Source organism: Haliotis asinina, chromosome 14 (genome assembly GCF_037392515.1).
Source record: "Haliotis asinina isolate JCU_RB_2024 chromosome 14, JCU_Hal_asi_v2, whole genome shotgun sequence".
Taxonomy (NCBI): Eukaryota; Metazoa; Mollusca; class Gastropoda; order Lepetellida; family Haliotidae; genus Haliotis; species Haliotis asinina.
The window spans coordinates 19,962,271-19,985,342 of record NC_090293.1 but is presented as its reverse complement, the minus strand read 5'-3'; the positions used below and the strand labels follow the sequence as shown (position 1 = coordinate 19,985,342).

General features: G+C 40.1%; 1 protein-coding gene across 1 annotated transcript; it reads left to right on the top strand.

The window, feature by feature from the left end:
• The first annotated feature begins 14,170 nt into the window (after positions 1–14,170).
• On the top strand, positions 14,171–20,048 carry LOC137261502 (uncharacterized). Its single transcript, XM_067799257.1, has 4 exons — positions 14,171–14,226; positions 15,335–15,348; positions 18,057–18,233; positions 19,906–20,048. Exons 1-4 carry the CDS (start codon positions 14,171–14,173, stop codon positions 20,046–20,048), a joined length of 390 nt encoding a protein of 129 aa, XP_067655358.1.
• Positions 20,049–23,072: the final 3,024 nt, after the last annotated feature.

The following is a 23,072-nucleotide window of genomic DNA, read 5'->3' as shown; positions in this document are numbered from 1 at the left end:
CAGATCGATCTTTAAGTTCCTCGTTTCCTGACCTTAACTTTGAGAATTCGCCAGAGAGTTCTTTCCACACGTTGTCAAATGTCTTATTCAGTCTACTTAATTCTGATCTGATCTGCCTCAGGACGTCATGTCAGTGCGTGCACACTGCGTGCTTGATGTCGACCCGCGCCAGCCCATTAGCGAGTCTCCCATTTCTCACGTGCAATCGGTGATAGGCAACTGAGTGACAGCTATCAACGACTCACCACTTCAAATTACGAAAAATACCACCTACTACTATTGCTGGTGACCCATGTTCATCAGGACATTGTTTAAAAGCAGTTTTGAAATAAAAAAACCTCATTTTCTTCTGCTCGACGTGAACATGTCTACGCATGAGTACATCCAATGAAATTAGCTGTACTGATGTTGGCACTATCATGGGTCGATCTTGGAATTGAGTAGATTAACAGTAGAGCAACTCTGAAATAGATAGAACCCTCCGTTTACAGAAAGACACTGAGAAGCATATATCTGCCTCAGCTGGACTTGATCATTGTTTGTGTTGTCTGCTTGCGATTACATTTATGAACTTTACATCCCAAATCTCTTAAGCGCATTTTTATCTGTAACATATATGTTCTTGTTTTTCTTTAATAGTGACAAAGTAAGGAGCATCAAATTGTCCTGAGACAACGATGTGGTCGCACTGCACCAGGAGCTGCCGCTAGGACAAGACATGACGCTAGCTTCCATGCTATTGATTAAACAAAATAAACACCCTGTTTGTGTGATTCGGTCTTTGAGTATTTATCAGGAACGCTGTATACATGAAATAAGTTGTAGAAAAATTCTGATTAAGTTTCTTCGTTGGTCGTGAGTCTCACGACCATGCCCGTGCTGGTCGGTTTCGTCAAATTTATAAATGCCTGTCTGATGGATGGGTGACTTCGGGCTTTCTTCAAACATGAACATGACATAGTGATATAAACTGACGTTTTAAAGAAACTTGGCCAGCTCAGAACTGAAATATTTGAAAAGAGGCAGCATTACATAAGGGTAACTATTCTTAAAACAAAAACAGTGAACGCACAAAAACAGAACACATGCAACAATTATTTCTATATTACGAATGTTTCATGAAATATGTGAAAATTACATGTCACTTTGCTTAAAATGCACATGTACAGATGGTAAAAAAACTGAGTATAAGTAACTGAGTAATGGAACGGTTGAAAACAACCTGAGAGGGCTATTGGAATGCTCAACATGTTAGTCACACAGCTGGTTGCAGCAAAGGAGATACGATGGCATGTGTCAACCAAGTCAGCTTTCTTGACCATTCGATCTCGTGTCGGTTACTGAAGACCAATTCCTGCCATGCTATATCAACGAATGTTAAAAATGCGATATGCGTGATAAGGAATATAAGTATATTAGTGTGTATAGGCCAATGAAATATATATGAAATCGTTCGTTTTGTGTTGTCCCCAAGTTGGAACACTAAGCAAATTGGAATAGGTCCGAACAAGAACTCAATGTGAAACCAAGAAACATCTTAGAGATGTGATACAATTACTGCATGTATTCTGAAATAAACTAAAAAGTCAAAATTGAAGTAAGGGGAGTTAACACCACATGGACACCGAGGCTTTCGTATGATAATGCAGCAACGTTGGTGTTTGTCTTCCCAACTCATGTTGACTTTAGGCCTAAGTGGGAGGTTATTTGGATCCCAAAGATAGACGTCTAAGACGACTATGGCGCTTTCCATGGTAAAACTATACCCTCTTTGGATCATATGTAATGTTAAATCTAAAGTTGAAACATCGTTGTCTGGATCTAACATGCTGCCTTAGTCTTTTTAGAGGCCCCTCAGGCAAAACTTACCGGGCCACATATGGATGGTTACCGGAAACACAACACCACAAGCTGCACTGGACCAGTCCAGGCAGTGCACTTCCTTATTGGGGAATTGCGGGTGATTATTTCAGGATCATGTCGTCTCCTCCAGAGAGGTGGCCAAAAGGTAGAGGTTGACACTTTCCATATTTCTGATTGTAAACTGGTGTAATGTGACTCTAAATAATAACAATCTTTGTTTTGAATTACTTGTAGAGACTAATTTTGCTACTCAAGGTAAGTGTTGAGCTAAACTTTGAAGAATAACATGCAGTATGAATTTTGCTGAGACAAGAGCTTTTTGGAAAGTTTTAAACATTTGGTCTTTTATGATATATGCCATGTTTTAGATCACGCAAAACTTGTTTGCATATCTAATTCAAAAACAAAAGTTCAAGCCATGACAAAGATTAAAATTTGATAATCATGTCATACTGGACAAAACGTAGAAAGACTCAATCAAAAGTAAACGGAAATCTGAAAATTCTTCAAAGAAAGACTGTATCAGGTGAATAAAATTTTAAAACAAGTTGTGAACAGGTTTATTCTGGACAAACAGTGTAGGCTATTCACATTAGTTGGAACTTCACGAGAAACACACTGAACTAGATAACATGGTGACTGATGGCAAGACTGAAAATAGTGAATCTTCCCTCTATGTGTGAAGATGAAGATTATTATTATTATGACGCTGTTGTAACTGGGGAAGAAGATGATGATTATGATGATGAGAATGAAGATGAGTTAATTGGTTGTTGTGATACTAAACAGCTCCATGTTTTATTACAGTGGGCTGTGAAACACAACATATCTCACTCTGCACTTGGTGATTTATTGCGTTCACTCAGAAAATTTCATCCAATGTTGCCAAAAGATCCTTGAACCCTTTTGATGACAGGTAAGGTAGAGGTTATCACAAATATGGCAGATGGTTTGTACTACCATCTTGGAATAGGCTCAAACATCCAGTCATTGCATCAATCAGATATTCAATTGAGTGGTATGGACACAATTATGATTCTGGTAAATGTTGATGGCCTACCACTATTTAAGAGCACTAATGAACAGTTTTGGCCATATTAGGTATGGTTCAAAGTTAAGAGAAGTGTGAAACATTTGTGATTGGTCTGCATTCAGGCAAAAGTAAGCCCTTAAAAGCTGAAGATTATTTGAAGCATTTTGTTGAGGAGATGTCCTCTTTACAAACAAATGGTTTGATGTACAATGACAAAACATAAGATGTTGGCATATCTTCATTTCTTTGTGATGCCCAAATTCGTTCCTTTGTTAAACAAGTTAAGGGACACTCAGGTTATTCAAGTTGTGTACATAAACTGGTGTGTAGCAGGGGAAAATAACATTTCCTGATATGACAGGTCCTCTAAGGACAGATCTCGCTTTTATATATGATAGACACAGAATGTGACTGTATCCAGTCGTAGAGGGAGTAGCGGAGACACGGGAAACCGTAGACGGATTCCGGTTGAAACTTTTATATGACATCACAGGGACTTGTATCGCTTAGAAACGCCGTTCAAAAGCATCTACCCTAGTATTATATAAAAGGAAAAGGATGTAACGAAGAAACCACTCCCTCCTCGCTCAAAGTTACATGTCACCGCGTCGAGGCCAACGGATGGAAAGCCAGATGATTTCCCTACAAAATGAGCTGTAAATGGTAACAATCGGATCATTATTTCAAACGTTATACGCTACGAATCATCGAAAACAGCTACTTCCGCAATGTCATGCCAAAATCATGGATCACCCAATACGGCGAAAATCCTTTTAAATTCATTTATGAATTCCAGTCACGTTGACACCACCAGCTTTGGGCTGGATTCGATCGGCTGAGGCATTCCACGGGTCAAAAAACTTATTGCAACATCACCATGTCAATTTCTCGACAGTAAGCAAGCATTCTCACCAAAATCGGTGGCATTCCTACTCACTTGTAGGCCATAAGTGACCTTGACATTCAAGTGACCTGCGCAATTCCGCACAAAACACAAATGGCCGATTGGCCATTCTCACTGTATATTTTATTTCCAACCAATCGAAGCGATACAAGTCCCTGCATATGTCATCAAAAGGCAATTAGAAGAAGACCACGATATACGTAGAGATCTGCATAAAAAATACAAAAAAAAATATAAAACACAGAGCCGTCAATTATGTGGACGGCGTCGACACTGTGCCAACCGTTATGGGGTTAGGCGCGGAGGGTGCCGGACTGCTGTCCACCATCCTGACCGCGCCGTATCGAAATAGTGGCCGGATCGCTGGGGTTGGTGGGGATGACCCTCACGCACCTGTCATGCAAACTGCAACATAAAACGTTGACGAAAAAACATGACGAAATCAGAGTTCTCGCAGAAGCCAAGCTCAACACAGCAAGCGAGCGTAATTCTTCAGCACTCACAGACAACAAACTCTCCGAGGAAGAGTTCCGCCTGATTTTAGCCGAACTCACCAAAAATACAATGAAATGAAACAGGAGATTCGAACTAGGTCCCGTAAAGTACTAGCATCAGTGAAGACGAGAAAAGAAGTACATAGATCAGGGGATACAAGAAGCCAGACATGCCTTTATCACGAAAACCAATAACTCATGGGAGATTCAGATTAAATTGTTTCGTTGATATCACCATAACTAAGTGATCAGTAATTTTGGCGTGCGGACGAAAAGTGGTTGTCACGCTAGCTGGAAAGAGGTTAGGGCAGACTAACTTAATGAAATGAAGCATTGCAGCGGACGTGGTCCAGCCTCGAGTCCAGATTCGGGTCCAAAACAATCGTTGTCTGTACCACTCTCAACAAATCTGTGACGCCATTTCTTATTCATATAGTGATTATAAAGCTTCCATTGGATCTTTTAAGCGTGATCTGATGCAAAAGATGTGAGACACCCAAGTGGGCATCATGCAATAAAACCCTATATTGGTTATATTTACCTGGGTTGTCAGTCCGGATTTGAAGAGGTCATTATACGACGATATCGCCTTCTTGGCCACACCAGATATACACAATAATACCTATCGAAAGGTGAGGATCCTCCGTTCTGCATCCCTTGTCATGAAAGAATCACGGTCAAACATGTCTTGCTTGACTGTGTTGAATACTCTATCATACGGGATCAGTATTTTAAATCACCAACTATGAAGACTCTTTTAGTAACATAAGCTGTATAATTATTGCATTTTAAGAGAATTAGGTGTAGTGTTATTGTCATTTTAATTTGTGGCTAAACTTGCATACATTCGCCAGCAGCTGCGGGGATGATGTAATTCCAGCTAGGGTCCATGCGGGTAGCAAAAGTATTGTAAGTCCCCATGGTCCCTAGTATGGTGATCTACCCTCAGGTGCTGGCAATCTATAACCAGTGTTTTGTTTATCATATTGCCTGCTTTAACTACTTGAATGTTTTACTTTTCCATGCTAGTTTTATATCCATACCTGTGATACCCTAGTATTTCTATTGCCCACCGTGACAGGTTTTATTCTTCAAAATATTTTCATTTTTCTTACATAAATTATTTTCGTCACGATATGGCAGATATATTGTCGATGTTACGTTAAATATTAACTCACTCACGAGAAATGATGTGACACTGGAACAAAGAACTGTTTCTCCGGAATGCTGTGATTTGTGGTGGTGAGAGTTCCTAACCCATGTTAAATGACTTCGTCGACAGGTTTTTATCATATGCATAGATTCCATTTTTAAGAATGCTCTCGTCACAATATGGCTGCAATACTGCCGATGTGACGTTAAATCTTAACTCACTCACTCACTCATGTTAAATGATTACGAGTCCGAGCGGATGTCACCCGGTCTTATCATTATAATCAGGATCAGGTTGTCCAACAAGGCAGTGTTTTGTCTGTTACATTGTTTAGGATAAAGATAAATAGTTTTTCCAATGTTTGGTATCCCCTTGTGATGAAAGAATGACATCATGCATGTCCTGCTCGACTGCAGTGACTTTGCCATCACAAGGGATAGATATTTCTACGTCAAAACAGTAAAATATCTTTTATGTAATGTTCATTATCATTTAATATTTGGATTTCTAAAGGGGAAATAAATGTTTGATTAATTCGTAATAATATACTTTGCAAATAGATAATTGTATTTCAAACATGGTAGTATAAATTAGGAACTGCGATTGTTTTTTGCCGTTCCCTTAAAGAGGGTTACCGTATAGTATTGTAAAATTTTTGACCTCCAGAGAGGGTACATAAGTCCCGGAACTTTCAAAGTTTAATTTATGCTAACCAGAGTTTTGAACGTCGGACTTTAATTCTCAAAATCCGTCTAAATTTTAGTGCACACTCGATCAGAAGCGAGCCACTATCTGAATCTTTTGTCAATCAAAATGTTTGCAAATATTGAGGTTGCTGTGTCTGTGCACAGAACGTTAAATTCCTGTTGTGGCATTGTTCGCGACAGAGCTCGATGTCTGTCTGACATGAGTGAAGAAGACATTGCTTTGGAGTTAAAAGACCAAGCTGTTACAGCCGTGAAACGCTTTACCGTCAAAAGAGAAGGGGTTACCGTTAAAACTAATACGCATCTCTTGACGTTTGCTCACTCTACTATTCCATCATCAGTCAAAAGTGGATATTTGAACATCGGAGTGGATGTGTATGTACCCAGTCCTCTAAGGTGTTATAAATGTCAAAAGTTTGGCCATGGTTCTCAATCCTGTCGTAACTCGTGTGCCACCGTTTTGGAGACCACCATGAGGATACTAACTGTGAGAAGGATTATAAATATGTAGATTGTGATGGCTCGCATCCCGCTTCTTCCAGATCATGCCCTGTATGGCAAAAAGAATCTCAAATTATGAAACTCAAGTGTGAAAAGAATATTTCATACTTTGACTCTAAAAAGCTTTTCACAAACCAGACCACACCTCCAGTGAATATCACGTTTTAATGTTACACGCTCTGTAGCAACATCTTCTATTGCTTGTCAGACTGACTTGACTTGGGAGTCAGAAAAACCTGTTGTGTCAGCTAATCCATCTACGACTGTAGTCACTCAGGTTACTGTCTCTAAATCTACATCCGGGTGCCAAACAGAGAGTCTGCCGGGCATATCATCTGAACCTTCTTCCCAAACTTCAAACGCCAGTAAACCCGTGAAGGTCCCGGGGTAGAATAGGCCTTCAACAACCCATGCTTGCCATAAAAGGCGACTCAGCTTGTCGTAAGAGGCGACTAACGGGATCGGGTGGTCAGGTTCGCTGACTTGGTTGACACATGTCATCGGTTCCCAATTGCGCAGATCGATGCTCATGTTGTTGATCACTGGATTGTTTGGTCCAGACTCGATTATTTACAGACCGCCGCCAAATAGCTGTAATATTGCTGAGTGCGGCGTAAACTCTAAACTCTCTCACTCTCTCTCTCAAACGCCAGTACCACGAAATGGAAAGAAAAAAAAATTAAACAGAAAACGAATCCCAAACAACCCTTCCCCTCCAGAGGTTCCTATGGAAAACTCGTTTAGGCCTCTCGATATGGAGGTTACACTGTCTACACAAGAAAGGCGGGGGAATACTTCCACGTCACGTTCACAAGAACGATGTCCAATTGAGGCAGCATGACTCAGTTGTCGACTTTAATGCAGTGGAATTGTAGAGGACTGAATAATAACTTCAATGAGATCCACTTGTTGATACAAGATTGTAAACCGTCAGCGTTATGTCCTCAAGAGACTTATCTAAAAGTACTGATAACTTTAATCTAAGACAGTATACAGATTATCACTTCTTTTCTCCTCCGGGAGATAAAGCAAATGGAGGTGCTACCACTTTGGTACGCCAGGGTATTATTCATAGCCCTGTATCTCTTAATACCAATCTTCAGGCTGTCGCTGTCCCTGCACATTGCATTGACTCTGTGCAGTTTGTATATCCCTCCTTCTTCTGATATTCGACAATCGGAACTTCAAAATCTATATGATCAGCTTCCTAAGCCATGTCTAATTCAAATTCCTCCTCATTATGTTTCTCTGTTGGTCATGAGACGCATGACCATGCCCCTGCTGGTCAGTTTCAACAAATGTATAAAAGTCTGTCTGATGGATGACTTTGGGCTTTCTTCCAACATGAACATGACACTGTTATATATACTGACGTTTTAAAGAAACTTGGCCAGGCTAGAACTGGAATATTTGAAACGAGACAAAGTATTACACAAGCATAAAAATTCTTAAAATACAAAATCATAAACTTACAAAATCAGAATACATGCCACAATTGCTTTCTATATTACGAATGTTTCATGAAATATGTGAAAAATACATGTCACTTTGCTTAAAATACACATGCACAGATGGTAAAAAAGCTCAGTAAAAACGCACTAAAATCCCAAACAATGGAACGGCTAAGAACAACGTGAAAGGGCCATTGGAATGCTCAACATGTTGGACGCACAGCTGAAAGGTTTGCTGTTTGCTCAATGTTGTTGCAATTTATGTATCATATTTAGGCCCCGTTGCCTTTTGCACGCTCAACATGTGTTGACTGGAAATGATTGTGTCGTGTGTGTCAAATTAATTGTCTCAAATTCCATATTGTTTGGAGTCCGGACCAGTGTAGAGTGACCCCCACCAGGATCAGTGAATGGTTATCGGGTGATATGATCGTTAGTTCTCAGTGTATGTTTTTCTTATTAACGCCGTATACTGGAATACGTACATATATATGAATGTAATCCAACGCAGAGAGGAGGCACATTATCAGTGTATGGAGACCTTTATTTCAATTTCGAGAATGTCACCCACTATACACACCAGACATCCAAGGTGAAATAATTTCCTGTTTGTACTTTACACGCGAGTATGGTTTATAAGAACCAAGGTTGATATGAATCTGATATAAATGTGATATTCATTTATTAAAATATTTAATATCCATCTGATCTGCAGGAAGCAGGGTGGTTATCCAAAGGGTAAAGGCAACAATATCTTAGAACGATACAATTGTTTGTTAGGCGACTGAAACTAAAACTAAACTTCGAGACAGGTTTATGCCAAGGTTCAAACTGAAACACTAAAGCTTTTTCGTATATCCCATATGCTAGACACTTGGTGATCGAAAAAATCAGTGTTGTATTTTACTGAATTGTTTGCTGTCCCTTTTGGTACGGATTAGTGATTAGATCTTATCTGTACTCTCGGATATAACTTGTATTAGTACGTGAACAGGACAGACAATACCTTAGACTGGTTAGTTCACTTATGTACACGGCTGACAATATTTAGACTGATTGGTTCACTTGTTAACATGGCAGACAATACCTTAGACTGGTTAGAACACTTGACAGAACGGACAATACTGAGAGTTTTTAGTTCACTTGTGAGCGGAACATACAGCACTAAAACAGGGTCGTTCACTCGTGTACAGTGCAATATATGGACTGGTTAGTTCACTTGTAAACGGAAGCGACAGTACCTACACTGGTCGTTCACGTGCGTCAAGCACAGCCAATGCTGAGACTGGTTAGTACACTTGTAAGCATGACAGCCAGTACTTACAGTGGTGAGACCACCTGTGGACAGGGCAGTCAATACTTACATTGGTTAATAATCTACTATTGCTACTGCAACTGCTATTAATACTACCAGAGTAACGTTTTCACACACACACACACACACACACACACACACACACACACACACACACACACACACACACACACACACACACACACACACACACACACATACATACATACATACACACACACTAGTTTTATATATATAAATAAAATATTATATTATATTTTATAAATACACATATATTGTGTTCGGTGAAAATGTTTATTTGCCCAGGAAATGACGCTTAGATATTTGTATTTATTGTTGAGATACCTTGATGTCAGAACGTTTTCACACCAACCATATATTTGAAATTACACTATCACGTTTTCGAAGTTCATCTCATGATTTATTTATAGAAAATGGACGCTATACTAATATTAATCGTCAAGACAGACTACGCCAAATAGTGGCGATTTAAATGCTATCGAGGGTGAGTACTATTACGTTCTTGTTTGACCAATGTGCCCAGAACTTACAAGAAGGTATCTAACCATTTATGTAGATATCCAAACGGTATTAAATTTACATCATTACTAACAAGCACAGTTTAATGCTCCAGAATTGAGCAATGTTTATGTTCCTTCCGATATTACGAAAAACCAATATTTGAAAGAAATTTTAAAAATGTTGCTACTCTTGTGAATCTAAATGTATGTATGTTCTATGTACTTTTGGATTGCGACGTATACAACACGGAATAAAGATTGATTGAAGGACCATATGGACAATGGATATCGACCCATTTATCATATTTAGTGGTTGATATATATAATGAACTCTAATATTTGGAATCAATGTGTTCACGTGTAGCTTTCTGGAGACGACTTATAGCCCTCTAAATTCTCTGTGGGTTTTGATTGGTAGCTACCTGCGATATGTTAACTTTATAAGGCTGGCATTAACATGTGAGGACAAGACGAAAGGACATTTTCAACAGGTGAGTTTATTTGCCACATGTCTTTCATATCATCTAGCTGACATATGTGTGTTTTTGATGTATAGTGCATGTGATGTGTCCAAATTGCTAACAGCTGAAGGAATGGTGTAAATCCAGCTAGGGTCCATGCAGGAAGCAAATGTACTGTACGTCCCCATGGTCTCTAGTATGGTGACATACCTTCAGTTGCTGACAATGTATAGCCATTTTACATTGTCTAGTTATATCTGGTTAATATGTTTTAGATTTAATTACTAGTTTTAAATCTGTCTGTGACACTAATTTTCTTGTTCTTGGTCAACAGGGTTTTAGTTTCTAATTTTCTTGATATACAGTGTAATCGTTACTTGTTCCCGATATGGCTGCACTATTGCCGATGTGACGATAAATATTAACGCACTCGCTCAGATCAGGCAGAACATTAATGTGGCATTTCTGTGGTAAACATTGCCAAGGTAAACCTGTCAGTCTACCAAACCACAAGGACGGTATTTCCTATTCCAGAAATATTTTATGTTCAATGAGAACACCTCTTAGCTTGTGGACTTGTAACCTTAGTAGTATAGGGAATGGCAGTCCGATGAAAGATCCCCTGTAGCGAGATTTTAGTGAATTAGTAGCTCGACATAGAATGAAATACCGCTGACTGATGAGAACCAGCATACGATGTCCCTGGATGTAAAAACGAGATAAGACCACGAAGATCGGTCGAATACTTTAAGAAATATCCACTTTTAGTGAGCATGTCGGAACTCAGGCTAACTCTACAACTTACTGCCGTGCGGGGTACGACTTGTAATCCCTCTCAATGAATCCTCGGCTCAGTTCGTCCTCGATATAATACAGATGAGGTTTGCCGTCTTTGATGACGATTCGGTTGACGTTGTACGCGCATTCGTCTTTCATACATCGAAGGACCTTTTGTTGACTTGCAGTGGATGGTCTAATGGACAAACGCTGATGCCGTGCAGGTGTACGTGTTTCGCCATCTCTGCGTACACGTGTTCGGTACGGATTTCCATCTGTCGTAAATCCGTGTCCGTGTACAGTACTTCGCATCGATCGCAGGGTTTGTTTTAAAGATATCTTCAATTGAATTGAAAATATCTTGAATTAGATTTGAGATATCTTGAAATAAATTAAACATCTATGATAGAAGATTTTAAGATATCTTCAAATACATCAGGTAACATATCCGTAAATGCTACAGGTTCAGAAAATGTGATCATACATGCATACCTCGTACATGCCGTGACGCAGATAATGCTTTTTATCAGAATGTGCTTGGGAACGCGGGGTACTATTGTCTGGTACAACGAGACTTTCGGTCATTTTGGATTATTTAACGAAATAACAGTCAAATGTAGGTGAACGTTTGGCAGATTTCTTACACGTGTATGCATATAAGAAAAGATACAATACAAGGGGTAAACAGTTTCAAAGAATACATCATACATGCCACTAGACTAAGAAATTTGGATTGAAGTGTCCAACTGTTTTCACACATAATGTATTGCATAGCGTTCACAAACACATGTTTTATCTCTAAAACGTTGCGTTCGGATGCCACCTCCTCGAGGTGGGTGCTGGGTAACGCTAAGAGCCGTTCACCCCCGTTTTGGACGCAGGGGATATTTGGTCCACCAACCCGTTTGCCGTGGGTTGCGGCCCTGTGTCGGTGGAGGAGGGGATCCTGGTGGTTGAGGGCAGTGGCAGCAAGACCAGTGTTCCTATTGCTCAACACACCACTTTGGCCCTGACTTCACCTAGACGGGTGGTTGAATGGGCCCGGTTCAACCAATCGGCTGGTCCTGCCAAGCCCTGTGCATGGATTTTATTTATTTGCAATTGTCTGTATTTTGGTCTTGGCACCCTTGGATTATAGAATAATATTTAACTTGAATTTTGTTAACATGAACTTTGCCTAGAGTCTCATGCCAAGAAGGCGGTGGCTCATAGGCCAATCTGCTGGAGGGTCTTTTGGTTTTTCTGCTGGAGTATATCATCCGAGTATCCTTGGTGCTGCAAGCTGGAGACCCACTTGTTATTGTGTTTAGCATTGTCTTCATGATACTCGGTGGTGGGTGTGGAGCTCGGATGATGAATCTATAAACACTAACCATGGCTTACGAAACTCCCCTAAAGAAAACAAAAAGTCCTCTCGACACTGATCCTGATCCTGATCATGATGACCAATCAATTGACTACTGGCCACGTTTTTAGTAATGGAGACTAAAGATAACACACGCCTGAAGCTGAATCCTTTTGCAGTGCAAGAAGGCATACAAGGCATAGCTGGTGATGCTAAACACAAGTGGGTCTCCAACTTGCAGCACTAGGGATACTCGGATGATATACTCCAGCAGAAAAAACAAAAGATTAATTCTTCCACCAGATTGGCCCATGAGCCACCGCCTTCGCATAAGTCTCTAGGCAAAGTTCATATAAACAAACTTCAAGTCATATAACATTCTATGAACAAAGGATGCCAAAACTAAAATTTAGACAAATCCAAATCAAATTTTGTGCAATTACATATAATCCATGCACAGGGCTTGGCATGACCAGCTGATTGGTTGAACCGCGCCCATTCAACCACCCGTCTAGGTGAAGTTAGGGCCGAAGTGGTATGTTGAGCTGTAGGAATACTGGTCCTGCTCCCATTGCCCTCAGCCACCAGGATTCCCTCCTCCACCGACACAAGGCCGCAACCCACGGCTAACGGGTTGGTGGACCAAATATCTTCACCCCCGGGGTCCACAACGGGGGTGAACGGCTCTTGGCGTTACCCAGTACCTACGACGAGGTGGTGGCCGTTCACGGGTGCCCGTGGCATCCGAACGCAACGTTCTAGAGATAAAACATGTCTTTATGTACGCTGTGCAATACATTATGTGTGAAAACAGTTGGACACTTCAATCCAATTGGTCCTGCTGCCATGCCCTCAACCACCAGGATCCCCTCTTCCACCGACACAGGGCCGAAACTCACGGCAAACGGGTTTCTGGACCAAATATGCCCCCGGGTCCACGACGGGAGTGAACGGCTCTTGGCGAAAGATCGGAAGATTTTGGACTTTGTACGAAAATGTAAACTGTATTGGCCTTAATAACATTAACCAGAGATTGACGGAAAACCAATAAAATATTATTTTCTAACTTATGTTATATGCGATGGGATTGTATCCGGCCATGGACGAAGAGGTCACAACATTCAAAAATATGGATGGATTTCGTCACCGACGCAACAAGGATTGTACAAGCATTGTATCATAGAGCAGTAGATGCCGTCGATGGTACAGACACCACACTCGTAGAAGTCAGCGTGGGACTCAGGGCAGCCGGCGTCTGCTTTCTGTTGACTATCACTGCCGCGCCTGTCGTCCTCAGGTTAGAAATAGCAGCCGGGGCAACGGAACTGGCGGGAATAGCTCTTAAATTCATTTCACGTTGACCGCAACGTAATACACTGAAGCACGAGGAGATTGGGATTTTAGCCGAAGCCAAGATGAACACGATTGATGGTTACATATCAACAACGCTCACCCATCGCAAGATCACGGGAGATTCGAACCAAGACTTGAAACACGAGTGACATCAACGAAGACGCGAAAAAACTTTTATCGGACAGGACAGGGTGTATCGTAATTCTCACATTCTTCATCTACCTTTCAGGATTAACTACCTCTCCTCTGTCTCAGCTATCTACGTAGTTTCTTCAATCCTCAACTACTGACGATGAACGCCTTACATGCAGCGATGCTTATCCTGGTTCTCAGCTCCATCGTCTCTCCGTAAGTGAGTGAGTGAGTGAGTGAGTGAGTGAGTGAGTGGGTTAAGACCATTTGTAACAGTATTCTAGTTGCGCCACGCGCGTTATCCCGATGTCTACGTAAGAAAGAAGTGATGTAGGTTGTAGACCTTTATATGGATGCTTCCAAATCTGGAAGCATCGATCTGGTCAATAAAGACCTGAACCTATGATAATATTTTGGTGAGTGGCCAAGGGCTATGGGATCTTTTATTTACATCCAGCAGCGGGGTTATGTAGGTTTAAATAGAATTTTCTAATGCTTTCCAGTTACTTTAGCATCCCCATGGGTTGTACATATTTTCTTTAGTTAGTTTGGCAGCTCATTTTCAGCTTTTCGACTTGGTGCCTACATCTCCCAAGTAGGTGTAGAACTTTGATTGTTGATCGTGTTGATCGAACAATTTTTAAAAAGACCACACTGGTTGTCTTTTGGGAACGTTGAAGGACCCAGCGAGCCAATGCCTACTTACCCTTTCTATGTCTCAGGTGTCAGAACCGGGCCCTATTTCTAACGTACCCATAACCATACTTTGTTAGCCAAAGCACGAACGTGCAAGTAAGGAGTTGATAGGCGCTTTTGCGTTTTGTACTGGCTTACTTCTCATGTTACTCTCTAAACTGTTGTTGCGAGGGAATATGAGCCTGGGTTTACGTTTCTTAATCATGGCGACCCGTGGAGGTCCCGGGGTAGAATAGGCCTTCAGCAATCCATGCTTGCCATAAAAGACGATTATACTTGTTGTAAGAGGCGACTTTTGGGATCGGGTGGTCAAGGTCGCTGACATGGTTGACACATGTCATCGGTTCCCAATTGCTTCGATCGATGCTCATGCTTTTGAGCACTGGATTATTTGGTCCAGGCTCGATTATATACAGACCGCAGCCATGTACTGGAATATTGCTGATTGCGGAGTAAAACTAAACTCACGCACTCTTTAACATGTCACAAACATCACAGACACGGTTATTGTTTTCATTACTAGGCACGTCTACTCATGTTCGTTATGTTTCCGTGTCTTCCTCAATGGAGCGAAATGTGTTACCCGAAATGTACTTCAAATATTGTAACGCCTGTTTTTGTATTTCAGATCCTTCGGATTTGGTGAGTATGTTTTTTTAAATATTAAAACTTGTAGTGACAACGCCCTCTGATGCAACTGAAAACCGCACACAGAGTTTGATTTGTCACCCCTGTTCTGTGCATTCTGTACTACCCAGTTTATTAACCTGATATCAGAAGTGCTGCTTTTCCGTGGACTCCAGATCGTAATTAAGTCCTGGTTTACGTTTTCGATGACATATTCTATGATGCTTCGGTGAAAGATCAAAGGCGCCGACAATACGTTATCAGACGATAATGCGCACTTTTTGCATTACGTCACAATGTGTTGACGTTACTGCACCATTCCAGTCTGCCCCCCTCGTAACCGAACTTTTTTGCATTACATCACAATGTAAACGACGTCACGATGGATGTCAGTTGCTATCACCTGGTACAGCCTCCCACAGTAAACTGCTTCGTCGCATTACGTTTCTTGGTTTGCAGTTGCATCACACAGCAAACTTCACTAGTGGAAACATTACGGTTATGTTTAGGATAAAATGCCTCGTAGTTCGACTTAAAACTTTACAGAGACACGGTAATGTTTGCAATGTTTACATTCCCACAATGCAATCGTGGAGTGATGCATGACTAGTCAGCTTCAGCTGAATGTACTGATCTAAACTTTCGTTGGTAGTAGAAATGAGGCGGTCATATTGCCTTGTATGGCTTAAGAGAATCACAGACGTAATTAAAATCATCTAGAAAGGATATTTAACCCGAACATAAACCGCTAAACCGTTAGCCCTGTGGGAGGATTCTTAATTTAGGCCACAGACACCGTCGTTTGTTTTCTGCAAAAGATTAATCGAAATTAGGCTTAGAAATTATTAAATACAGCATCTTAGAAAAGAAAACCTCGTGATTAATTAAGCATACGTACTTGGAGGTAAGTTGTTATGGACCCTATGTATATTCTGTAATACCATCAGGAAAACTGTAAAGTCATACATGTAACCATCCTGTCATTGTATGTATTCGTAACCGTATATACAGTATGGTTCAAAATTATTGAGAATAGCTAAAGCATTTCATATTACTAAACGAGAACAAATCAGATAAAATTGAATGTATTGTGAAAGTGAACTGACCTTTTCATGTTGTGTAGGTAACAATTTAATATTTTATCAAGTCTCCTTGAGCTTCACGGCACAGTCTAAGACGGGTAGGCATACTTCCTATCAGAGAGGTTAGTGTTTCGTGAGTTATGCTGTCCCAGTATCGGACCACTTCTCTCTTCATGTCTTCAATTTTTGTCAACCCCTTTTGATTCACACATTCCTTCATCATCCCCCAAATGTTCTCAATGGGATTAAAGTCAGGACTATATGCAGGAAATGGTAATGCAGTCACATTTTTCTCCTGAAACCACTGCTTGGCATGTTTTGCGGTGTGTTTAGGAACATTATCTTGCTGCAAAATCCAGTCATTTCCATAAAACACATGTGCACTTGGAAGGAGAAAATTATCTAATATGTTAGTGTAGCGTTGACTTGTCAGATTTCCCTCAAACACACACAGCGGGGTCGTTCCTAATAAGGATATCCCTCCCCATACATGAAACTTTGGGCTGTATTTAGGTCGTCGATACAACGGTGCTGACGCAGACTTTGTCCATATTTTCACATTATTGGGATATACCCATATTGAGCTTTCATCAGTAAAAATCACATTTTCCCAGTCAAAGTTTTCATGTGCCAAACACCACTCAACACGCCTGTCTTTATGTTCTTGTTTCATGAGAGGAGAAGGAATTCCAGTCTTTTTCTCCCATCCAAGATCAATCAAATTTCTTCTAACTGTAGATTTTGATACAACTGTTGATCCCCTTTCTATTATTTCATACCTGATGTTGGAGATGCTTGCCCTTTGCTTTTTAGACGCTAAAATTCCCAACCGGACGCGATCTGAGAAGTCCAATTATCTGGGTCTCCCTGCTCCTTTCTGGTGCCCAAAATCCTTTCCCTCTTTAAAATTCTTCCAAATCCTATACACAGTAGAAAGAGGAGTTCCTGTTCTCTCTGCCAATGTATTTACATCATCAATTCCTTGATTACACAACTCAAAAATCAACCTTCTTTTATCTTCAGCAGACATTGTTGACAGTGCTGAGGAAAATGACGTCTGCTACAAATTCAGGGGAGGTAACTCTAATTGTACTATACTCAGTAGGCCAAGATGAGTTACCTCCCTTATACCATTACTTAGTTTTAAGTATCAGTGAATCAGTTGAGGTGTTAGGATAGCTCAAAGTAAGAAGAAAAATTCTCAATAATTATGAACCAGACTATATGTCCCTGTTGTGCCGAATATCCCGATCTCAGGGTGTTATTTCGATCCTTATCCAGAGTACTTTTAAAGCATCCGGGTTGGAAGCAGGTTTATACCTAAACTATGCAGCACGAAGCAAAGGGCACTTCTACGTGAGAGAGATGTGCTTCCATGATCACTATACTTCGTCAGCAGCCTATACTGCTTGTAAAAGTCAACTAACAATTACCGTAGGAGTTCGTGGCTAAAATTGACACAAGTTCAAAATGGGAAGTAGAGGTTTAACCCGTGTCATCGGGGCACGTTTGCTCTGATTATTAACCAATTGTTTGATTGTCGATATTTCTCAGACGGACAGTTTAGATTTGGTTTTTTCCCCACGTTAAACAAGGAGTAAACTGTATGATGATTGTGTGTGAAACCATCCATGTTCGCAGTATGGGGACACTGGAGCGAGTGGACTGAGGTTTCGGCTACTCCGTGTGACTCTCTGTGCGGGGAAGGAAGTCGAATCGTGCGTAAAGAGAGAAAATGTGTTGGAGGACTGGTGTGTCGTCCCATCAACGGGGGATTTACAGAAACCACTGAAAGCTGCAACATTCAAAGTTGTCAAGGTGAGAACCTTGCCGTCTGTATGGTAGTTTTTAAAACAAAACTACCATTGATTAAAAGGTCAGAGAGAAATATGATAACTCAACCAAGCCAAAAGTGCAACAGTGTATATACATGATTTCAGAATATCGGAGTGATTATTTATATATTACAATATAAAACTGGTAGATTGAGTGTCAGAACGATACACGGTTATGAATCATTCTAAATTTTGTGTATATGTCACGTGCTGGATAAATATAAAAATAACTTGGTAACAACAGTTTTCTGTTTTCGTGAAACCAAGAAAACGTGAAATTCATCTTGGATGAAATTAGAATTACTTTTTGGACACTGCAGTAATTAAGTATTTACAGTTTTATCATGTCACTATTGTTGTACATTAGGTTTATAGCTCAGGCACCTAAATTTACACAGTATGCGTAGTAGGTCGGAGCAAGTTTCAAATGTGCAGGTCGTAATCTACAACAATACTTATACAGAAATGGTGATGGGCTTAATTTAGTTTACCATATTTGATACTGAATACCTTTACATCTCTATTTAAAAAAAACCGCGTAAAATATGTTATATCCCCACGATCTGTGTTCTTATACAGATGTTGAAAGTTTTCCCATTGTATTCAATGATGAAATTCCACGATAATTGTTTGTTTCTATTCACAATGCCAACGTCGTTGTGGGTTTTAAGATTCAGAACATTTTTCATTAAATCTCTCACACATCTTTCTGTACCTGTCCACTTACCGACCACGCCTTCGGTTCCGTGGAAAATCAGATTGTTTCTACTACTTTGAGCCTCTTTTTGTCCCCGAAATACTCGTTTGGAAGGTCGATGTTAGAGTTCCTCGTTTTCTGACTTTAGTTTTGAGAATTCGTCAGAAAGTTCTTTCCTCACGTTATCAAATGTCTTATTCAGTGTACTTAAATCTGATCTGATCTGCCTCAGTACATCTGACGTGTCGTCTTCAGAGTTCTCAGAATCTGCACTTTCTGAATTTCAGTTTACTTTGTCTGTTAGCCTCACTGCGTGTACACTGTGGACTTGATGTCGACCTTGTACCCCTCAGCAACCGATCTGGCCACGCCAGCTCATTAGCGTTTGATACTTCGGTTCAATAGTACTTAGTAGCGCTTTGCTGATGACCCATGTTCATCATTGTTTAAAAGCAGTTTTGTATCAAAAAACTAATTTTCTTCATCTCTTTTGACGCACGCGCACTTCCGATGGAATATGTAGCTGTATTGATGTTGGTAGTATCATGGGTCGATCTTGGAATGGAGTAGGTTAACTTCGAACAGACAACGGTGAAACAGACAGAACAGAACCCTTTGTTTACAGAAAGACACCGAGAAGCATACAACTGCCTCAGGTGGACTTGATCATTGTTTGTGTTGCCTGCTTGTGATTACATTTATGTAAATTTACATCTCAAATCTCCTAAACACGTTTAAACTGTAACATATATTCTCTTGTTTTTCTTTAATTAAGACATTCCTATGGAGCATCAAATTATCAGTTTGATATAAAAGTAGTTTATTATATTCCATATGACAGTCAGTGAGAGATTAAGTAACTTTTATAGCATTTTCTTTGCCGGTTAGAGAGTTATAAGAATCGGGTTCAGTTAAAATCGTGCAAAGCAATTTCAGTGACTACTGTTATTTTCGTCAGGTATTTGCCAGCCGGGATGTATCTCCAACATCCCAAATCCCGCCAGCAATACGTCATATTACCGCTGCGAGAAGGACCGCGCCGTACTCATGAATTGTCCCGAGACAACGACGTGGTCGCACTGCACCAAGAGCTGCCGCTAGGACAATAAATGACGCCAACTTCCACACTTTTGGTGAAACAAAATAAAAACCTTGTTTGTATGATTTAGTCTTTGCCTATTTATCAAGAACGCTCTATACATGAAACAAGTTGTAGGAAGGTGACATAACTCTCCAGATGTTTTGTGCAACCTGCTGTTCCAAATCCAGTTTCCTTCTGATCAGTTTCTCTGTTGGCCATGAGACACGTCCATGCCCGTGCTGTTCAGTTTCGTCAAATTTATAAATTTCTGATGGACGACTTTGGACTTTCTTCCACCATGAACATGAGATAGTGATATATACTGACGTTTTAAAGAAACGTGGCCATTTTAGAACTGAAATATCTGAAAAGAGATAATATTACCTAAACGTCATTCTTAATTACAAAGCATAAACGCACAATAAAACAGAGCAGATGCAATGACTGCTATATATCCCACGAATGTTCCTCGACACGTAGAAATTGGCTACACAACTGGTTGGTTTGTTGCATAAAGCCGCTCTCTAGGGTGATGAAATACATATTAAATTGAAATATATATTAAATATCTAGGGCACATACGTAACTCCTGTCATTGGAACAGGTCGCGAATACTATGGCAGAGCTTTGATTGATTTGATTTAAACATATTTTATTCATTAAGAAAAGGATTGGGCACAAGTTATCCAGCTTAGAAAAGCCCTCTCCCGATAATTACAAATTCATCTTAAAACATACACAAGAGACAGACAGAGGATAGAATATGTAAAACAGATGTTAGCTAAGAAGGCGTTTTGTTTGAGAGATATAGATATGTACATATTTGAAAACATTCTGATTTTCAGTAATTGAGAGACCTGCATTGCCATGTAAGATGAGATTAATACGACAGAGCTTATCTCATGGTTACTACAATAATTCACCATTTACTAGTATTCATCATATTTAAGGCCAGTTGCTTTTGCAGTATCGGTATGTCTTGGCTGAAGATAGTTGGGTTGTGTCTCTTCCCCTGGGAGAAGTTTCATCTCCAGTGTGGCTGGAATGAGTGAGTGAGTGAAAATGGTTTTCATCTAGTTTCATCACTTTACAAACGATAGGTGCTCAGTACTATCAATATTCCAGAAGTATCACGGGTATCAGAAATTAAGAAAGAAGAAATCTTCACACATTGTACTCATGTTGGGACTCGAACGGCAGATTCGGCGTGACGAGCGAACGCAGTAACCTCTACGCCACCACAGGGAGGCTGGTGGGGCTGCAGCGTTTAAAGAACTTGGTGATTTTCTGACAATATCTTCCAGCTGACGATTAACTGTCTCAGATTCCATATTGTTTTGAGTCCGGACCAGTGTACAGTGACCCTACTAGAATCAGGTATGGTCATCGGGTTATATGATCGTTTTCTTATTAACTCCATATACTGGAATAAGTACATTTATAGGAATGTAATCGAATACAGAGAGACTGCACAATATAACTGTGTGGAGCGTTGTATGTGTACTTCGAGAATGTCACCCTATACTCATCAGTCATTCAAGGTGAACTCATTTCCAATTCGTACTTTTCACGCGGATATGGTTTATCAGTCCCAACATTTAACGTCACCTCGGCAATATTTCAACGATATAGTGACAAGGAATGTCATCGAAGGACTGTAAAAAAACTAGAGTAGCACAAGAATAGTTGAAACCAGCTAGCATGTATTTTTAAAAGTAAAAAACTGTTTTAGACAGTACAGTGTAATAATGGGCTATTGGTCGCCAGCAAATGAAGGTAAATCACCATACCAGGGACCATAGGAGCTTAAGGTGCCTTTCCTACCTGCATGGATCTTAGTTGGATTCACACCATCCCTTCAGCCGCTGGAGATTGAAGGAACAATTTAGCCCAACATTAAAAGAACAAAAATACTACGCTTAAAAATCTGGTAAGCTTTAAATAGTTAAAGCATGGACACAAACAAAGAATCTGTGCTTTAATTTAAATTCCTTTGATAAAAACAGGGATTTAATGATAATTAACAATATATAAAAGATGCTTAACTGTTCTGACATTGAAAGAGTTATCCCATGTGATTTAAAATCAGTACAGTCAAGCAAGATGAGCTTAATCGTGATTTTTTCATCACAAGGGATACAAAATGGAGGATCTTTACCTTTTAACAGTTATCAATGAGCACAGCCAGAGTGGCCAATAGGATAATCCTCTTCAGGTCTGGGCTGACTATGTATACACAAATAGGTGTAACCAATATATGTCCCATTTCTTCGCGGATATAGGTTCTAATGACGGCAATCAGAGTATGGAATAAGAAGTGCTGTCACAGATTTGTTGAGTGCTGCCTTAACAGCAAAATCGGCCATTGTGTTCACTCAAATGCCAACGTGGCTGGGTAACCAACAGAAGACGATGTCGTATTGGCAAGACTGATATACAATTCTATTTTTTCTATTAACTATTTCTATTAATAGTTTGAAAGCAAGAACGAATATATGAAAACATTATATATCGTTTATATTTTGGGTGTTTATTTATATATTTTAGCGCATTTTAGCGCCAAATGGCATTGGCTTCTCCTGTAAAGATAGAGTTGTAATCTACAATGTATTGTTCTAATTCTAACTAATTTGAAATCTGTGATTACACAATGTCATTTAGAAAGTGGTCACATGTAACGTATGTCATATTTGGGATTACACTTTTTTAGTTAAGTACAAATTCTAGTACTTTTTTGATTGAGTCCCATCCGGGATTTGAACCCGCACCCTCCGAGTCAGGCGTGTAATCAACAGCATACAAAGTCAGCCGCCTAACTCGTTCAGCCACCACGACTACCACAATGTGACAAAGTCCCGGAAGGGACTCATACAAAAAGGTGCTAGAATTTGTACTTTGCTAAGAAAGCGTAATCCCAAATATGACATACATTAAATTAGTTTCTGATTTTAAAAACTTTTCAGTGTTAGGTCACCTTGTCTTACTCACTGCCAAGAAGAAGAAGAAGACGGGAAGGAACTATATTTTCCAGCTCAATGCAGACA

What these genes read in the sequence shown, in the direction of transcription:
- LOC137261502 (XM_067799257.1), top strand. Translation starts at nt 14,171, where the DNA reads ATGAACGCCTTACATGCAGCGATGCTTATCCTGGTTCTCAGCTCCATC. An exon ending in CAACATTCAAAGTTGTCAAG is followed by an intron (nt 18,234 to 19,905) that starts GTGAGAACCTTG and finishes TATTTTCGTCAG; the next exon opens with GTATTTGCCAGCCGGGATGT.